Here is a 16,628-nt window from a genome sequence, read left to right as displayed (position 1 = left end):
AGGAAATTCAATGGGATTGAAAACTATACAAGAATACACGTCTGTTGGGCCTGCAGAGCAGACAGTGGTTTGTGACAAAACTCTATCCAGGTGTGTTGACAGACTTCAGTCTTTCTTCCTAGGATAAGAGTTCAGTTAATGGAAACTCAGGAAAGGGGTCAGAGGTAATTGTTTTCTTCTTTGGCACGTCCAGATTTTAGGCAGTTAAGGGGACTTCAGAGAACAACTTCATCCTGTGCTTTGGGAGAGACAGAGAATTGAGAGACAGGGGCAGAGATGGGAAGTGGGGCAGAAGGTCAAGGAGACCTTCGGACTTCTTCAGGTCAGCATGTCAAAGTGCCATTCTGAGGGTATCAGTTTCTTTGAGCTCCACCGTAAAAGTTTTTTAATGGTTTTCAGAAAGTTGATGGTCCCCTTGCCACAGTTAATTTTATGAGGTCGAGTTGGTAGGTTTACAGCTTCATATATTGTCTTTCTCGGAATTTATATTACACCTGCTTGCTTGGTCTTCTCAGTGTTTTCCCTCAGAATGTTAAGGGGTTTGTCATAACATTTTAACTTCTGCGTCTACTGAATGCTCAACTCAGTTTCCTTTTGAAATTTTACACGTAATGAATTCTGTTTTCAGAGTGGCAAGTTTCTTGTGATTCGTTCCCTTCTCCCAGGCTATTCTTCTTGTAACAAGTGAATCAATTCTACTGCTTTTTTTTTTTTTTTTTTTTTTTAATTGTAGTTAGATCCACCGTCTTCTGTGCTTTCAATATGCTCAGTTTGCGTTGCTGTTAAAATACAGATCTCTAAGTCACAATGATCTGTTTGTGTGTCTGTCATACCAAGTTAGCTGTGAGTTCCTCGAGTCCAGGGACCACATCTTATATCTTATTCCTCTTGGCATCCCTCTTGCATAACAGCACCTAGCACATATGGTTGGCACTTAATAAACCCTAAGTGAATTTATACTGTGGAGATCTGTTCTGACATTTGTTTGGGGCTGTATTTGTCATGTTTGGGGCTTCATTTGTCATGTATACACTTGGAATTTGAGTGTATAGTGGCATTTTTTCTCTGGTACTGCTTTTTAAATCTCCTTTAATATGGCATCCTATTTGAATAGCTTCTAGATTAGCATGAGGATTATATATTTTCACTAATTACTAAAGGTATTAAGGAAGAGTTCTTTGGAACTGCTTGATTTACCTACGTCTGCCCCTAGCTTCTAGAGAATTCCATTCCAAGGTGCCTGTTATTTGTTTTTATCTGCTGCCATCCAGATGTCTCTAAATTCAGGTCAGTACTCACATTACTGGTTTCAATACCTATTACCCGAGTTATAAAGATAGTTAAAGCAGACAGCCTATGGGTGCTAGGATAAGTATCATACTGTGATAGACATATGCAGACAGGGCAGAGACTGCCCTGGGAGCACGGAGAAGGAGCACCTCACACAGACCTGTAGGGGTACAAGGGCTTGCAGGGGTGGTCAGGGAAACTCTAGGGAGGAGCAGTTCCTGAGGAGAGACCTAAGGAATGCATGGAAAATAGTAGGCAAAGGGAAGAGAAGGCCTTTCCGGCCGAGGAGAGGCGAGGATAATAGCTCACGCCTGTAATCCCAGCACTTTGGGAGGCCGAGGAGGGCAGATCACGAGGTCAGGAGATCAAGACCATCCTGGCTAAAGTGGTGAAACCCCGTCTCTACTAAAAATACAAAAAATTAGCTGGGTGTGGTGCCGGGTGCCTGTAGTCCTGGCTGAGCCAGGAGAATGGCGTGAACCTGGGAGGTGGAGGTTGCAGTGAGCCGAGATGGCACCACTGCACTCCAGCCTGGGTGACAGAGTGAGACTCCATCTCAAAAAAAAAAAAAAAAAAATACAAGGTTGGAGAACAGCGTGCTGAGTGTTGAGGTGGGCAAGGTTTGTTGGAGCTGGGGAATATAGGTAACAATGCCTGAGCCCGCACCCACCCAAAAATAATGCCTGAGCCCCTCAGTTGGAATCAGTGTTCAGCTCAGTGGCCTTGGAGGCCATGTTATTAGATGCCCAGATTTTATTCTGTTCATTGGAGGAAGCAGTTCTCTAGCAATCCTTTGCCTGCTGATGTTGATTTCTGGCCAAGATGATGAGTGAGATGGTGAGATGGTTAAGAGCATAGAATTTGGAATCAGACTCTGGGTTTGAGTCCTAGCTCTGCCACTTAATTGCTGTGTGATCTTGAGAAACTACTCTCAGTTTCCTCATTACTAATATGGAGGTTAATAGTAGTACCTACTTCATTAAAATTAAATGAAGTAATAGTCTATAAACTGTATAGAATAGCAGTTGGCACGTAGTGTTATGTATTCATTAAATTAAAATACATTGCCATGGTTAAACAGTTGCATTCTGATAAGACTCTGCTAGGTCCCAAAGATCAGGTAGCATTTTGCAGAATGGCTGTTTCCATTCAAAATCAACTTATTTTTAAAATTAAGTTTGTTATGTGGTTTGCCTTCGTGTTTTTGTTTCGGGTTTTTAAAAGACTTTGATAACACAAAGTGGCTTTATTTTTCCCTCTTTCCTTCTAAACTAAAGGAGTATGAATTTTCTTAGAAGTTGTAAGCTTTAAGCTTCAGGACGCAGGGAGTATCGGAAGTGAAGAATGAGGCTGGCAGCTGCTAGTGATGGTGTGAACTCCAGTCTTTCTGTTTGTTGTACAGGAAGGGTTGAGAGGACAAATCCAGAGAGATATTTGCATCCTGGGATTCTTGAGCTAGTCTTTTAATCTTGACCAACACAGAACAGACTTCTGTTTTCTGCTGCTTAGACTCTGGAAATAATCATCTCAATTTACTGCCCCATACATATTGTCACATACAAAGATTTTGAGATAAGTTAGCTTTACTGTTATTTCAAGGTATCCCCTGTAATGAAATTCACTTGGCTTTCAAAGCCCCTGCTTAGTCAGAACATTGCAGAAATGCCATCTTCCAGGGCCCTCAGGAAGTTGCCAATCTTTTCTATTCAAATATTTCAGAATCTTTCTATCATTCATCTTTTACAATTCATTTAAAATTGCCCTGAAACTGCCTGTGGTTACTAACTGGTTATATAGACTAGAATATTGGTGGTACTTAAACGTAAGAGCATTTGTTTTTGTTTTAGGAGATGGATTAAAAAATGTCTATTAGGATTATTTTGGCAAGTAAATTGTTTAAAAATATTCTCTTTTTTCAGAAGAAGAATATTGGGAAGCCTAGTGAATCACACTTTTTTGCTATCGAAATAGAAACATTTGGTATGACCCAATATGAAACTTCACAGACAAGGCTATTAATCACTTCTGAAATTATTTCTTGCAAAAGTATCACTCTCGAGTTCTTGACTTTCCTGTTTTCTGTGTTTCCTTTCCCTTTAGGATGGGTTTGCTCTGAAATTAGTGAAAGTGGTACATGCCTGTCTTTAAGCAGCAGCCTAATCTCTATGACCATATGTGCAAAAGCAGTATAATTATAATGCAGTATTAATTAGACAATATGACTGGTTTTGTTTTAATTATTTCAAATCATCTTATCTTTCCCTTCCTTAAAGCATGTTAATGGGTGAATTTATGGGTACCATGTTCATGTTATTTCTATGGGATTAAATATGTGCATATTGATATAAACTTGGTAAACAGTTCTTTTTTAAATTTCTATAATATTTTGAATAAATTTCCTTTCCTTTCAAATATCATTTTAGTCCTGAAGACTAAATCAGTTTTTAAAAAATCGATTATTTACATTTTGCTTAAAGAACAGTAGTTGGAGTATAGATCTCTCTGGCTGAGGAAGTATCACTCTGGGGTTGGTATAATAGGTTGTTAGAAATTCCTAGATTTACTTCTAAATGAATTAGGAATTTACATTCTAAAATCTCACATTCTGTTGAAATAATTTGGTAGAAAATTTGGTGATGGTTATCCATTTTCACTAAATATTAATACAAGTACTTAGGAGACTGTATGTAGAAACTGGCGTTTATCTGTGTTTTGATTTTAACCTTTGTCTCCTTATTTTTTCAGTTGTTTTTATTTCAGTTGCTGCGAGGGCTGTCTTACATCCACCAGCGTTATATTTTGCACAGAGACCTGAAACCACAGAACCTTCTGATCAGTGACACGGGGGAGTTAAAGCTGGCAGATTTCGGTAGGAAAGCAGTTAATTACCAGTCTATTTTGTCACACTGTGAGAATGCCAGGCAGATGGTGGCACTGCATATGTTTAGGTGCACTTCTTCTGTCATCGTAGATCATGGTAATTTTTTTTCTCTGGAATGAAGAATTTTTTTCTCTTTTTATGATAGCATAAAATATAATGCTTTGTGGAGTTTTATAAAATTCAGACTGCTTGTTAGAGTCTTTAATAATAAATGTAAATCAGATCTTGTTAATACATATTTCCAAAGGAAAAGTCAGTAAAATTTTTAACATAAAATATATGCTCCTTGAGTGAAAATTTATTTTTTGAAACTTTTATTATGAAAATGTCAAATATACTCAAAAGTAGAAAAAAATAATATAATGAACTTCAGTTACTCACCACCCAGCTTCAACAATTACTAATATTTTACCAAACTTGGAGAAACCTAAATTTAAACATCTGGACCTTTTCAGAGGATTGCAGGATATATACAATAATGTACGTTGCCCTGAGGCTTTAGTAACTAGAAATCTAGATGTAGTGTTAACCTTCCCAGAATTGACTGTTGTTTCAAGTATTTTCAATATTAATGCAAAAATAGACACTTATTACTATTTAAAAGTTGAGGTTCTGGAGTGAGCATTATAAGTCATTCCTTCCTTAGAAGTGTTGAGATTGTCTTCCTCCAGCGTAGAAGCTTTCCTCCAAACACCGTGTTTGAGCATCCAAAGGGAAGCAAAACCATTGCATGCTCCTTGCTAGCTCCCCTTCCCTTGATCAAGTCTGACGTTTCTGCGTTGCCCAGGCTCTCTGTCACACTAGAGATTGTGTTGAGTTGATTCTGAGCACCGCGGGATACCTGATGGAAGCATAACATGTTGACATTGCATTGCCTCAATTATTTTTGAATACATATTCTGATTAGAAATTTGTTCCATTAAGAATGGAATGAAAATATTACCCTTGGGACATAAAGATGCCTGAGGTTGAGATGGGCTCTTGCTGGAATATGATTATCTTTTCCCTCTCCACCCCCCCATTAAATAAAAGAAAAGGCAGGAAATATTTGTTTCTTATTTCAAGATTAGCAGACTGTTGAATACCTTTGGAATGAATCTACTTTGTTGGGTTTTATGAATTCTTTTATTCAAAAAATGAAATAAAACAAAAGTTAGTATGACTAGTTGAGTAGTGATATATTATAAAACTTTGTCATTTTCTACTTTGATAAAAATGAAGAAATTCTGTGCACATTAGTGTATATCATTTATTGCCAGATTTTAGCATTAGAATTACACTAGGCGGCTGGGTATAAAATCTTTTTATAATAGGGTAGACAATAATGGGAGAGTAGTGGATGGAGTAGAGAAGGTTTGCAGTTTCTCAAATTCGATATTATTGGCTTACTGTGAATATATTTTGTAGTTGGTCGGTGTCAGGAAATGAAAAAGTATTTATAATGATTTTCTTATTGTATGTTAATATACTGTAAGGTATATGTTGAAATACATTATTGTATTGAGCATTTAATTGTATGAACACGCATTTGTTGTATATTTGTAAGATACATTTTTATACATTTTGTCTGTATAACCAAGGATACAATAGGATTGTATGTTTGCGCTTACTAGGGACTCTTTTTAAATTTTATGCTGATGTTTTCATTGTAGTAGGTAAGTTTATCTTAAAAGATTCTTATGGATCTTTATTTTAAAACTGACATTTTAAAATATCAGATTCAAAAACAAATTGAAATATATTTTTTTAAAATGTAGATGATTTTTTAAAGAAAATTAGAAAAACTACAAAGTATAAACAACTCAGAGATGACAAATGTTAACATTTTTATTGTTTATTTTCCCAGTAGCTTTCTCCTGTTCCTTTCTCTCTTTTCTTGCTTCACTTGCATAACACATAGCCTCAAAAATAGAAATATACTATTTTGTAAGCATTTTTCAAATAGTATGTCATGAATATTTTCTTATGTTATTAAGATTGACAAAATCATTTGTAACAGTTTAGATTTTTTCCATTAATGGCCAAACATAGTCTCTATTCAGTCCCTTATTAATGAGCATTTTAGCTCTTTCTAATTTTTTACTATTATCCTCAGTCCTGTATTGAACATCCTTGTAGAGATAACTATTGATTCAGCAATTGCAATGTTGAGTGTTTTAAAGCATTTGATTCTTATGACCAGACGGCTGTGCAGAAGGATCGTGCCCATGCACCTCTCCTCAGAGGCATGGACTGAATCGTCCAGCTTGGAACATGCACTTGGCTTGCATCCTGTGCACAGAGTGTAGTAAGCAAGATTCATGCACCAACTGACAAGTTCCCCCAATTAATTGTGCGATTTTTTTGTCTTTTAATTTAAGACATGCAATTAACTGTGATTTACTGTGTTTGGGCATGTTTGTGTGTCTGAGATGAAGGAAACACACTGGAAACTGTAGAGAAGTTAGGCAGTCAGAATAGGATGGTTCCAGGCAGCAAACCAATTAAAAACACAGGGTCTTAATTCAGTGTTTGATATGTGAGGAGCTTTAAAAATGGTTTCTTTGTCTTACCTTTTTTCCTTATGTGAACAAAACCATAAAATTTTGACTAAAAGAGACAAATACAATGCATGATTGTAGTTCTCATATTGTACATGATACTACTTTTATTAGAAAAATATATGAGGTGAAAAGACTAAAATTTATTGGGTTTATTCTATGTGCTAGACACTTAGAAATTCTTGCTTCATTGTCTCTTCGAGCTAGGAATGTATACTAACCTATATTTGTGAGAGAGAGGAGATTCAGAGAGGGTTAGAATCTTGCCCAGGCTTGGACATACAGGTTGCTGGTTGCAAACCTGGAATTCAGATGCTTGATTCATATCCTTCAATCTCAGGTGGCCAGGGCCTTTGTATTTATACATATAGATATTTTCTCTTACAGGGCTGCCTAAGCTAGGAAATTATTGATCATTTTTGTATGCTGTTTTCTATATATAACAAAGATGACACCCATGCTATGTAAATAGATTACACTAGTACAAAAATATGCATCACATAAAGAACACTTTGTCATTTGACTAATTCAGTAGTAATGAATGAGTTCAACCTTAATAGACTTTACCTGCTGGATGAGGTAAACCAGATGATAGTGAATTTGGAGACCATTCAGCTTTAAACAGTATACAGCTCTGAATTCCAGGTGGTCAAAATGCTGTAACTATTCTTTTTTCTTGTAAGCAAAGTCATATTTAAACCCTTACCCTGAGCCTTATTTTCTATATGCATTTTGAACAAGCAAATTACACATGATTTAGAAACACTATGGCTTTCCTAATGCAGAGGTTTGCTCTGCCTGGGTATAATAAAATGATAAATTATATGGAGGCATTCAGACTCATTTCCTAAAAGATGGTTCATCTTTACCTAATTTACCAGAAAAATATTTGAAATCCCTTGTATAGCCTGTGTCTTTACCACCTTGTTGCTCCTTGTATACCGTGGTGCAGCCAAACCCCAAACTTGTTTCCACTAGAGGCTTTCAGTGTGCCTTTCCTTTTGCTTAGGATGCTCGTGCTTCTGCTTCTCATGCGGCTGCCTTTTTCTCACCATAGAGGTTATAGTTCATGTCACCTCTTCAAAGGGGCCCCCTTTCCGAAAATAAAATCTTTCCCATTCTTATTGTCTAGTCTAATTTCTTCAATAACACTTCTCAAGCTCTGAAATTATTTTGTGCATTTGTTTATCTATTTAGATTTTGCTTACACTGCTTAACTGGAAGTTCCATGAAGGCAGGAACTTGACCTGTTTTGCTCACTGTTGTTTGCACTATCTCTAGAATCATGCTCAGCACATGGATGTTCAGTAAATATTGATTGAATGGATAAAAAATATACATGACTAAGTTGAGTATTAGTCTAAAGACCAAGACCCACCTGAATTTACTAAGTTCTGTCTGATTAGTTTTGGCAAACTAATAGTTTATAAAATAATTTTCTTTTCCTCAGTGCTGTCCTGGCCATGCATGATGAAGAGTGTAGATGGAATTAGATGGCCTTAGATAGTGTTAAAGCCTCAGGATTGCTCTGAGGCTCTTACACATAGACCCTACACACTCACTTGGTATTTACTATGTAATCTTAGTCTGCCAAAATAAACACCACTAAGTGAATGTAAACATATATAAGATGCATAGGATTTGAAGTTTCTACTCTGTAACCTCTGATTGTCTAAATGTACTGTTCTTGAGAGCAAAGTATGTTAACATTGAGTTCAGAGAACTTAACCCTGTCCCTAACTATCTTGTGACTTTCAAGCCATCATTTATCCCCCTCTGAGCCTTATACTCCTTGACTGAAAAACAAGAGCTTGAACATATACTTTCTAAGGTCCTTTTATGGCTGGCTTTTTATGTTGTACATTTCTGAAATTATCAACTTGTTTTCTAATGACCAGATATTTGCTGGTGGGTAAAAAAAACAATCTGTCCATTAAACCTGGGATCGATGCTTTAACATCCCTCCCTAGAATCTAATTTTTGATTCCATCTTTTGGAAATTTAAATGAGAACCTTGCTTCTATAATAAGCATTGAGAGAACATTAAAAGAAAATTATTGAAGCAAGACAAGTAAATGCATAAATAAATTCACCAAGAAATTAAGGTCATTTGCAGCATAATAGTATGAAAACTTAAAAGATATTTTTCCATATAAATGAGATTGAAGCAAAATGGATGAGTCCATAGAATTTCTGCAAGATGATATTGGTGTTATTCATATTTCTCAGTCATTCTTTCACTATTTTCAAGGGTTATGGTCTAACTATACCAAAAGACAATGAGATTAAAGTTGCCCCGAGAATAAGAGACAGCAAGAATTCTATAATATAAGCATTTAAGGACTTAGCTTATTTTATTGACTGTCCTGGTGGAGAAACAAAGTTAAAAAACTCTGTGGTTATAATAGAATAAAATCACATTAGTTTCTTTCCCATCAGAGGTCTAAAATTTTACCTTCCTAATGTTGATAGTTTCCTCTTCCAGGCTGGTCCTTCTCTAAATTTGAGAGAGGAAATCATTGTAAATCATGTTTTAGATTAATTTGAGAAACACACCAGAAATGTGACTCTGTAGAGGACATGGTAAGTTCATGGCTTGTCATGTGCTTCTCTGAATTCACATAGGTATAGTAGTAAACAGAAATAAATCACCTTCTTTCGGATGCAGAGTAGTCTGTCAGTTTGATAAATACAGTCTCTGGATAAAAGCCTGTTAGTCCCAAAGGTACAGACCTTTACCTATGTTTTAAATCATTTACGCATGAAATTCACCACTGAAGTTATAGTCATAAATTTAAGGTTAGATATAACTTAGCTCATTTGTTATGGCCTGCAGGATTCAATTTTACTGTATCTTTCTTTTAGAATATATTTTAACAGCAAAAAACCCTTTATTACCCAATGAAGCATCAATCTACTTCTAAAAGATCCTTTCAACATCTTAACACCTAAACAGTTTTAAGGCAAAGTTTAGGCAGTTGCTTTCATGTAGATCTGAAAGCAAAGAATGTATTTAGAATAATTGATACAGTATGAGCCAAAGAAACAGCTTTTTTTCTATGTAATTTCTCTAGGGAATGTCATTAAAACTCTAAATGCAAGTATACATATTTTAAAATCTATTGAACAGACTGTAAAGATTACATGTTAGATATAATTTTTATTTGACATGTGAACTAGATAAAGTTATCTCCCCTTGACACATTACTTTAAAGATGTAGTAACTCTTTTGAAAAGGAATGTTGATACTTGAAATTGTCTTTTCCCTGATCTTGAAACATCAGTTACCTTAATCATTTACATCTTGTTTAATATCCTGCTCATCTCTTCACAAGTTTTTATTTTCTATTCAAGAGGAATGATAATGACATCTAATTATATTGGATCTTTTTGTTTTGTGTTATCACAACATAACATTGTCCCAAGCATATTAAAATGATGAATATCTGAGAGCATTTTTCCTTTTAGATAAACTTTACTTTTTAGAAGAGTCTTAGGTTCACAGCAACATTAAGCAGAAAATACGGAGAGTTCCTATATACCCACTTCCCATATGCACAGCCTTCCCCACTATCAACATCTGGCGCCAGGGTGGTACATGTGTTACAGTCGATAAACCTGTGTTAACCCAGCAGTATCATCCAAACTCCAGACTTTACATTAGGGTGACATTTGTCAATTACTATGGTATCATTGGGAATAATTTCACTGCCCTGAACATCTTTTTTTTTTTTTTTTTTTTTTTTTGAGACAGAGTCTCGCTCTGTCGCCAAGGCTGGAGTTCAGTGGCTCAATCTCAGCTCACTGCAAGCTCTGCCTCCTGCCTCAGCCACCCAAGTAGCTGGGACTACAGGTGCCCGCCACCACACCTGGCTATTTTTTGTATTTTTAGTAGAGACGGGTTTCACCACGTTAGCCAGAATGGTCTTGATCTCCTGACCTCGTGATCCGCCCGTCTCGGCCTCCCAAAGTGCTGGGATTACAGGCGTGAGCCACCGCGCCCGGCCCAACATCTTTTTAAAAACTCATATAGATTAGTTTTTTTAAACTGTAAATGGGAACAAGAAGGATGTATATGAACTGCAACTGATATGCATATACTATTCTATCTATGAGAAATCTCTCTGTTCAGTCACCATAAGCCAGATTGAAGCAGTGTAGATAGGGTTTGATTGCTAAGAATGGCAGCTTCAAACCCATGGAAATGAGGAAATTTGAAAGAGAGTTCAGTTTCAGACAAATCATGCATGTGAGGAAACGAGACATCTTTAAATGTGGAACAAATTGCTACGCATAGGACTGATCATCTTATTCTCCACTGTTGATGGAAACTTAGGCAGAGGGATTTCGGTATGCAAAAACATTATGTATTTTTTTTTTCCAGTACAATTTGAGTGCAGAATTGTTGGCAGTAAATCAAATAAGTCTTACTGGATGTAAGTTAAAATATAGCCACGTATCCTTAGAAAATATTTGCATATGTAGAAAGACTGGAACCTTAAGTAGCAGGCATGATGACTACAGGGTAAGAATTAATAGATGTTGTTAACAGTAGCAGCACTGAAATGAATCACAGTTTTAAGTAATGCATGTGCTATTGAAGGCAACAGTGATTACACTTGAACATTGTTAACATATAGATAAGTGTCTTAGTCTGTTTCTTATTACTTGTAACAGAATAACTAAATCTGGGTGATTTATAAATACAAAAAATTATTTCTTATAGAGGCTAAGTCCAAGGTTGAGGGGCTCCTTTTGTGAGGGCCTTCTTGTTAGTGGAGACTCTCTGCAGAGTCCTGAGGCAGTGCAGGGCATCACATGGCAAGGGGGTTGAACATGCTCGTGTAAAGCCACTAATGCCACTTCTATGATAACCCATTAATACCCATGAATGGATGAATCCATTCATGAGGAGAGAACCCTCAAGACCCAAGCATCTCTTAAAGGCCCACCTTTCAGTACTGCCATATTTGGGATTAAGTTTCAACTTGAGTTTTGGCAGGGACAGTCAGTACGTATAAAAGTTAGCTTAGAGTTTGGCAATTCCCTAATATTCCTGCTTTACAGATCCTGACCCATCTCTTTTTCTTCTACCTTCTAAAAAGCTCGTGTTAAAATTCAGCCCAAACCAGACTCCACTACCACATGTCAATATGCCTGATTTATACTAAAATCTTGGATGACAGTAAATGAATTATTGCAGTCTAAAGCACATGTTTTCTAAAATCTTTACTGGAAGCAAGAAAAACTGACCAGCTACTATGGGAAATGTAAGATATGCTGTAAATTCTGGTTAGACATTGTTTTTTTAATTTGTGATTTTAAATCTTTGTTTCTCACTTTAATACCACCAGTTCAATATTAGTGTTCTTTCTTCCTTAACCTAGTTTCTTTTTAAAAAACCCTGCCATATGTTGGTTTATGTAGCTTTGAAATAGTACATATTTATGCATATTAATATTTTAAAATGTCCTTTTCATCTTGAATAATTTCTTCTGTGGTAATAGATAAACTTAGGATATTAGGACTTTTTTCATTTTAATGAAAGAAGAAAGCACTGGAAAATTAAAATAAAAACCAATTAAGTGTGTATTAACTTTACATACATGTCTGAAAAACATTTTTTTTTTATTTTTACCACATACTAGAAAGGAATCTTGGTGCAAATAATCAAGTTTATAGACCTAAAATAATACAACTTTTTGCAAAAGTTCAAACTTTAAAAATGGAACATCTCTCTATGAAATATCTGTCAAGTTATTTGGCACTCTAGTTTTTAATCAGAAAGGATACTGATATAAAAATGCAGATTGAAGTGTTCATTCCTGTTACGGAGTAGAGTTATCAGCTGTGGAAATCTGCCCTGTGAAACAATAACCAGCTCACATTGGATATAGAAACTGTGTTTTGATCTCATATTGGATGTAGAAACTGTGCTTTGATCCAGCCGTAGAGATGGGAGCAGTAGATGAAATGGGTCAATGAGTTGGCTAAATTAAGTGCCCACATCATGTGAATGGAACAACTGAGGCATAAGCAGAGGATGGAAAAACATTGCAAGATTTCAAGATAAAATGTTTAGTATGGTTTCTGAAAAGTTACCATAAGGTCTCAACATGCTTATAATCAATTGAGAGCATATTGTTATAAAAATCACTGATACCAGAATTACAAGAACAGTATAAAATAAACTGGATATAGTGGTGCGTGCCTGTGGTTCCAGCTACTTGGGAGGCTGAAGCAGTAGGATTGCTTGAGGCTGGGAGTCCAAGTCTAGCCTGAGCAATATAGCAGGACCTTGTCTGTAAAAAAATAATGAAAATAAATAATGACATGCGAGCATTTTGCTCAAAGAATTGAAAGCAGGAGATGGTGTTATTTTTGAAATCATCCAGTTGTTGATAGAATCATATCATTGGGAACATTTTGTTACAGTTTGTTTTTCAGAATAAAGGCAGAAAATCTATTTGGGGAAATTAAATCACTCATAATTATATAAAAGAAAAGGAAATCCTTTTATATTGACATTTTCAGACTTTTTAAACTGAGATTTTCTCTAGATTTTGAAGGAACCTCAGAGATTATATAATCCAGACCCCTCATCTGAAAAATATGTATACTTTGGGCCAGAGATGGAAAGTAAGTTAACATTGTGCCTGTTACTTAGTAAGTGTTAAATTATTATTCCTAATATTATTGTTACCGGTGTCTTTAGAGCCCCAGTGTAATATCCTGTAGAATATTAATAACTTAGTTGGCACACGCATGGCTAGTTCCCCAAACATGTGAGAAGGTAGGAGTGCTAACTGGATGTTCAGTTCAAAGTAAGCCATGCTGGTCTGATGACCTGTGTCACCTGAGCACTGGGATCCTGTCAGGAAGATGGGACCCAGAATACTAGATGTCACTCTGTTCCAAACCTCACAAGTCTTGAGGAAACTTTAAGAAATGATATAAAGAATGTTTCTCGCAGTAGACTAGTAGGAAACCTTGTTGGAATATACATTTGAATAGAGCTTTGGTAATTTAAGGAATCACCCTCTTTAATTATATTCCTGGGCAAATTAAAGCATTGAGAAGCCTTGTGGACAGATGAAGACTGAATTGGCTTTAACAGTGTTCCTGTTAGGGCTCAGCCGTGCCGGGCAATAGCTCAAAAAAATGTCATGATGTTTCCAATGGGAGTAAATTTTCTTTTCAGATTTCACCTTTTCCATGGTACTGTGCTGTTTCTTACTCATAACACTTTCAAATTAACTTTTTGGGTTATTTCCCCACACCAATAACCAATTCACCAACACCTCAGACAGACACCAACTGGGTGTCTAAAGATTCTATTTATTTCTGACACTAACTACCCAGTAGCACAGACCCCATAGGTTAAGGGCTCAGTCCTGCAAGATTGCCTCCACTTTGAATGCCAGTTGCAAGTCCTGGACTGTCTGTATTTCTGACTGACCTGCTACAAATTGGGTGTCCCCACGGCCCCTTCCTTGGGTTCCATAGTTTGCTAGAATGGCTCACAGCACTCAGTAACACATTTGCTTATATTTACTGGTTGATTATAAAGGATATGACTGGGGAACAGCCAGATGGAAGAGATGCATAGGGCAAGGTAGGAAGGAAGAGCTTCCAGACTTTCTCCAGGGGCACCACCTTCCCAGCACTTCAGTGTGTCCACAACCTGGAAGCTCTCTGAACCCCATCATTTAGGGATTTTGTAGAGGTTCCATTACCTAGATGATTGGCCAGTGGTAACTAACTCATCTTTAGCCCCTTGCCCCTCCCTGGAGGCCCACTGGTGGAGCTGCAAATTACTACCCTGTAATCATGCTTTGGTTCTTCTGGCAACCAATCCCCATCATGAACCTATCTAGGGGCCCCTAGCCATCAGTCATTTTTCTTAGCATTCAGAAAATATACTCTTATCACTAAGATTCTAAGGGTCTTAGGAGCTCTGTGTCAGGAACTGAGGACTAAGACCAAATACTATAAAAAAAGATGCTGTTATCACCCCTGTTACTCAGAAAATTACAAGGAGTTTAGGAACTCTGTGCCAGGATGAAGACCTGGGTTGAAGACCAAATATATATTTCTTACTAAATCACAGTGTCACACAAAATTTGGAAATAGACAGCACACAGCTGTATCGCAAGTGGAAGTGTAACAGAAGTACTAAAGTACATATATAAATATAAACATAAATAAAAAGTAAAATATCTCCAAATGGGTAGGGTGCCAATTCTGGAGCCACATGCCTGAGTTTGAATCCTGCCTCTGCTGCTTGCAAGTTGTGTGCCTTTGGGTGAGTTACTGAAATTCTCTGTAACTTAATTTACTCATTTTAAAATGGAGATGATAATAGTAATACTGTATACCTCATAAAATTATTAAAATAATTTTAAATTTAATACAAATAATTTCAGAAAAATGCCTGGCTGATATACAGTTACATACATTTCATGTTAATTATGATCAAAGTACTATTTATTTTTAATATGATTTTTTTCTGAAATATATAACATACCTTCTTGCCTTCTTACGTGGTAAGGAATAGAATTCAATAGATTTTTCATTCAACAAATTTTTAATGAGTGCATACTATTAAAATAGTAGGTACTAGTGACCAAGTGTACAATGGTACATCAAGGAGACATGGTTCCTGCATTCCTACTCTATTATTTCCTTACAGTCTTGGGGTCACCATTCTGAGTATCTATTATTGTATTATACAAGGATGACCCTGTGGAAGCCTTTTTTAAATGGCCTAATTTTTAAATCATTGTCTTGCATCTTTCATGGTGATGGTTATTTGACTATTTTAAAGTATAATTACTGGGCAAGGGACGATTTTAAAAATAGTTCTTTACATATCAATGTTAACAACTTTCTGTGGTTTGTAGTTCAGATTTTAAAGTATCTCTTTATCACAGTGCTATTCAGTTTAGCTTTCCTGGCCAAAGAAGTGACAATAATTTAATAAAAGGGAATCATTCTTGCAATGAACAGTTTTTATGATAGATTTGTATTATTCACGCCATACTTTGAGAATACAATTATACTTCGTGTTAATTCCTTTAAGAGACAAAACAGTTTGTTTGCTAAGCAGGAATCCATTGGTGTACTTTTGTTTCTCATAAACAGCTGAGTGTTTTTGCCAAATATTTTCATTCAGAGAGACCTATGAGATAAGAAATTTTGTGGATCACGAGAAAATTCAGTCCTGAAGAAATGCATAATTACACCTTAGTGTATACTTTAAAGAAGAGTAAGCTCTCATCTGGAATGAACACTACTACGGCTGTCCAATTTCAATGTCTGTTGTCTCTTAAGGGTAGTTCTTGCTGCAAGTATTACTTTTTAGATTAGCAGTTAACACAGCAATCTACATGTAAAATGGCATATTGATTTCTTGAAGTTTTTAGAGATTTGATGCTCTGTAACAACAGTAAAATTAGTTTGTAAGAAAACAATATACAGATCATTATATTAATAGCTTGTGTTCTAGGATATTTTCATAGTTTTTTTTTTTTTTCTTACTTAGATTGTTACCAAAGTTCATTTGGCCAGTCTTTAAATCTGAAGAGTAAACATATATAAGTGGAAATATGCATAAATGAGGAGTATTCTTGTAGTCGTCAATGAAAAAATGCATAGATTGCCAAAATGAATGATTTGAAATAATGGTAGATTGTGGATTCCTTAGCAGATTGATAAATCAAGCGCATTGTCACATGTATCCTTCATTACAATAAAAATATCAGTTCCCTACATTTTGCCAGCCTTGGCTATAGACAGCAAATGGATTCACTTCTTAAATTTTGAAAGTTGCCTGTGGATTTGACCTTCTATGTGAATGACATGTCTGTGGTCTGCTTTGGATATGGGTGATATGGGCATCTGTACTGTGCAGTGTT

The 16,628-nt window shown here is 36.0% G+C and overlaps 1 protein-coding gene across 4 annotated transcripts in view; it reads left to right on the top strand.

Annotated features, from left to right (window-relative positions):
* CDK14 (cyclin dependent kinase 14) overlaps window positions 1-16,628 on the top strand; it is a 591,864-nt gene that overhangs the window by 300,288 nt on the left and 274,948 nt on the right. For all 4 annotated transcript variants that reach the window (XM_025378501.1, XM_025378504.1, XM_025378502.1 and 1 more), the window contains one exon: window positions 4,036-4,159. In XM_025378501.1, coding sequence (XP_025234286.1) covers window positions 4,036-4,159 — 124 coding nt within the window. The remainder of the gene's footprint in view (window positions 1-4,035; window positions 4,160-16,628) is intronic.

Source organism: Theropithecus gelada, chromosome 3 (genome assembly GCF_003255815.1).
Source record: "Theropithecus gelada isolate Dixy chromosome 3, Tgel_1.0, whole genome shotgun sequence".
Lineage (NCBI taxonomy): Eukaryota > Metazoa > Chordata > Mammalia > Primates > Cercopithecidae > Theropithecus > Theropithecus gelada.
Note: the sequence above shows the minus strand (reverse complement) of the source record. Positions and strands in the feature narration are given on the sequence as shown.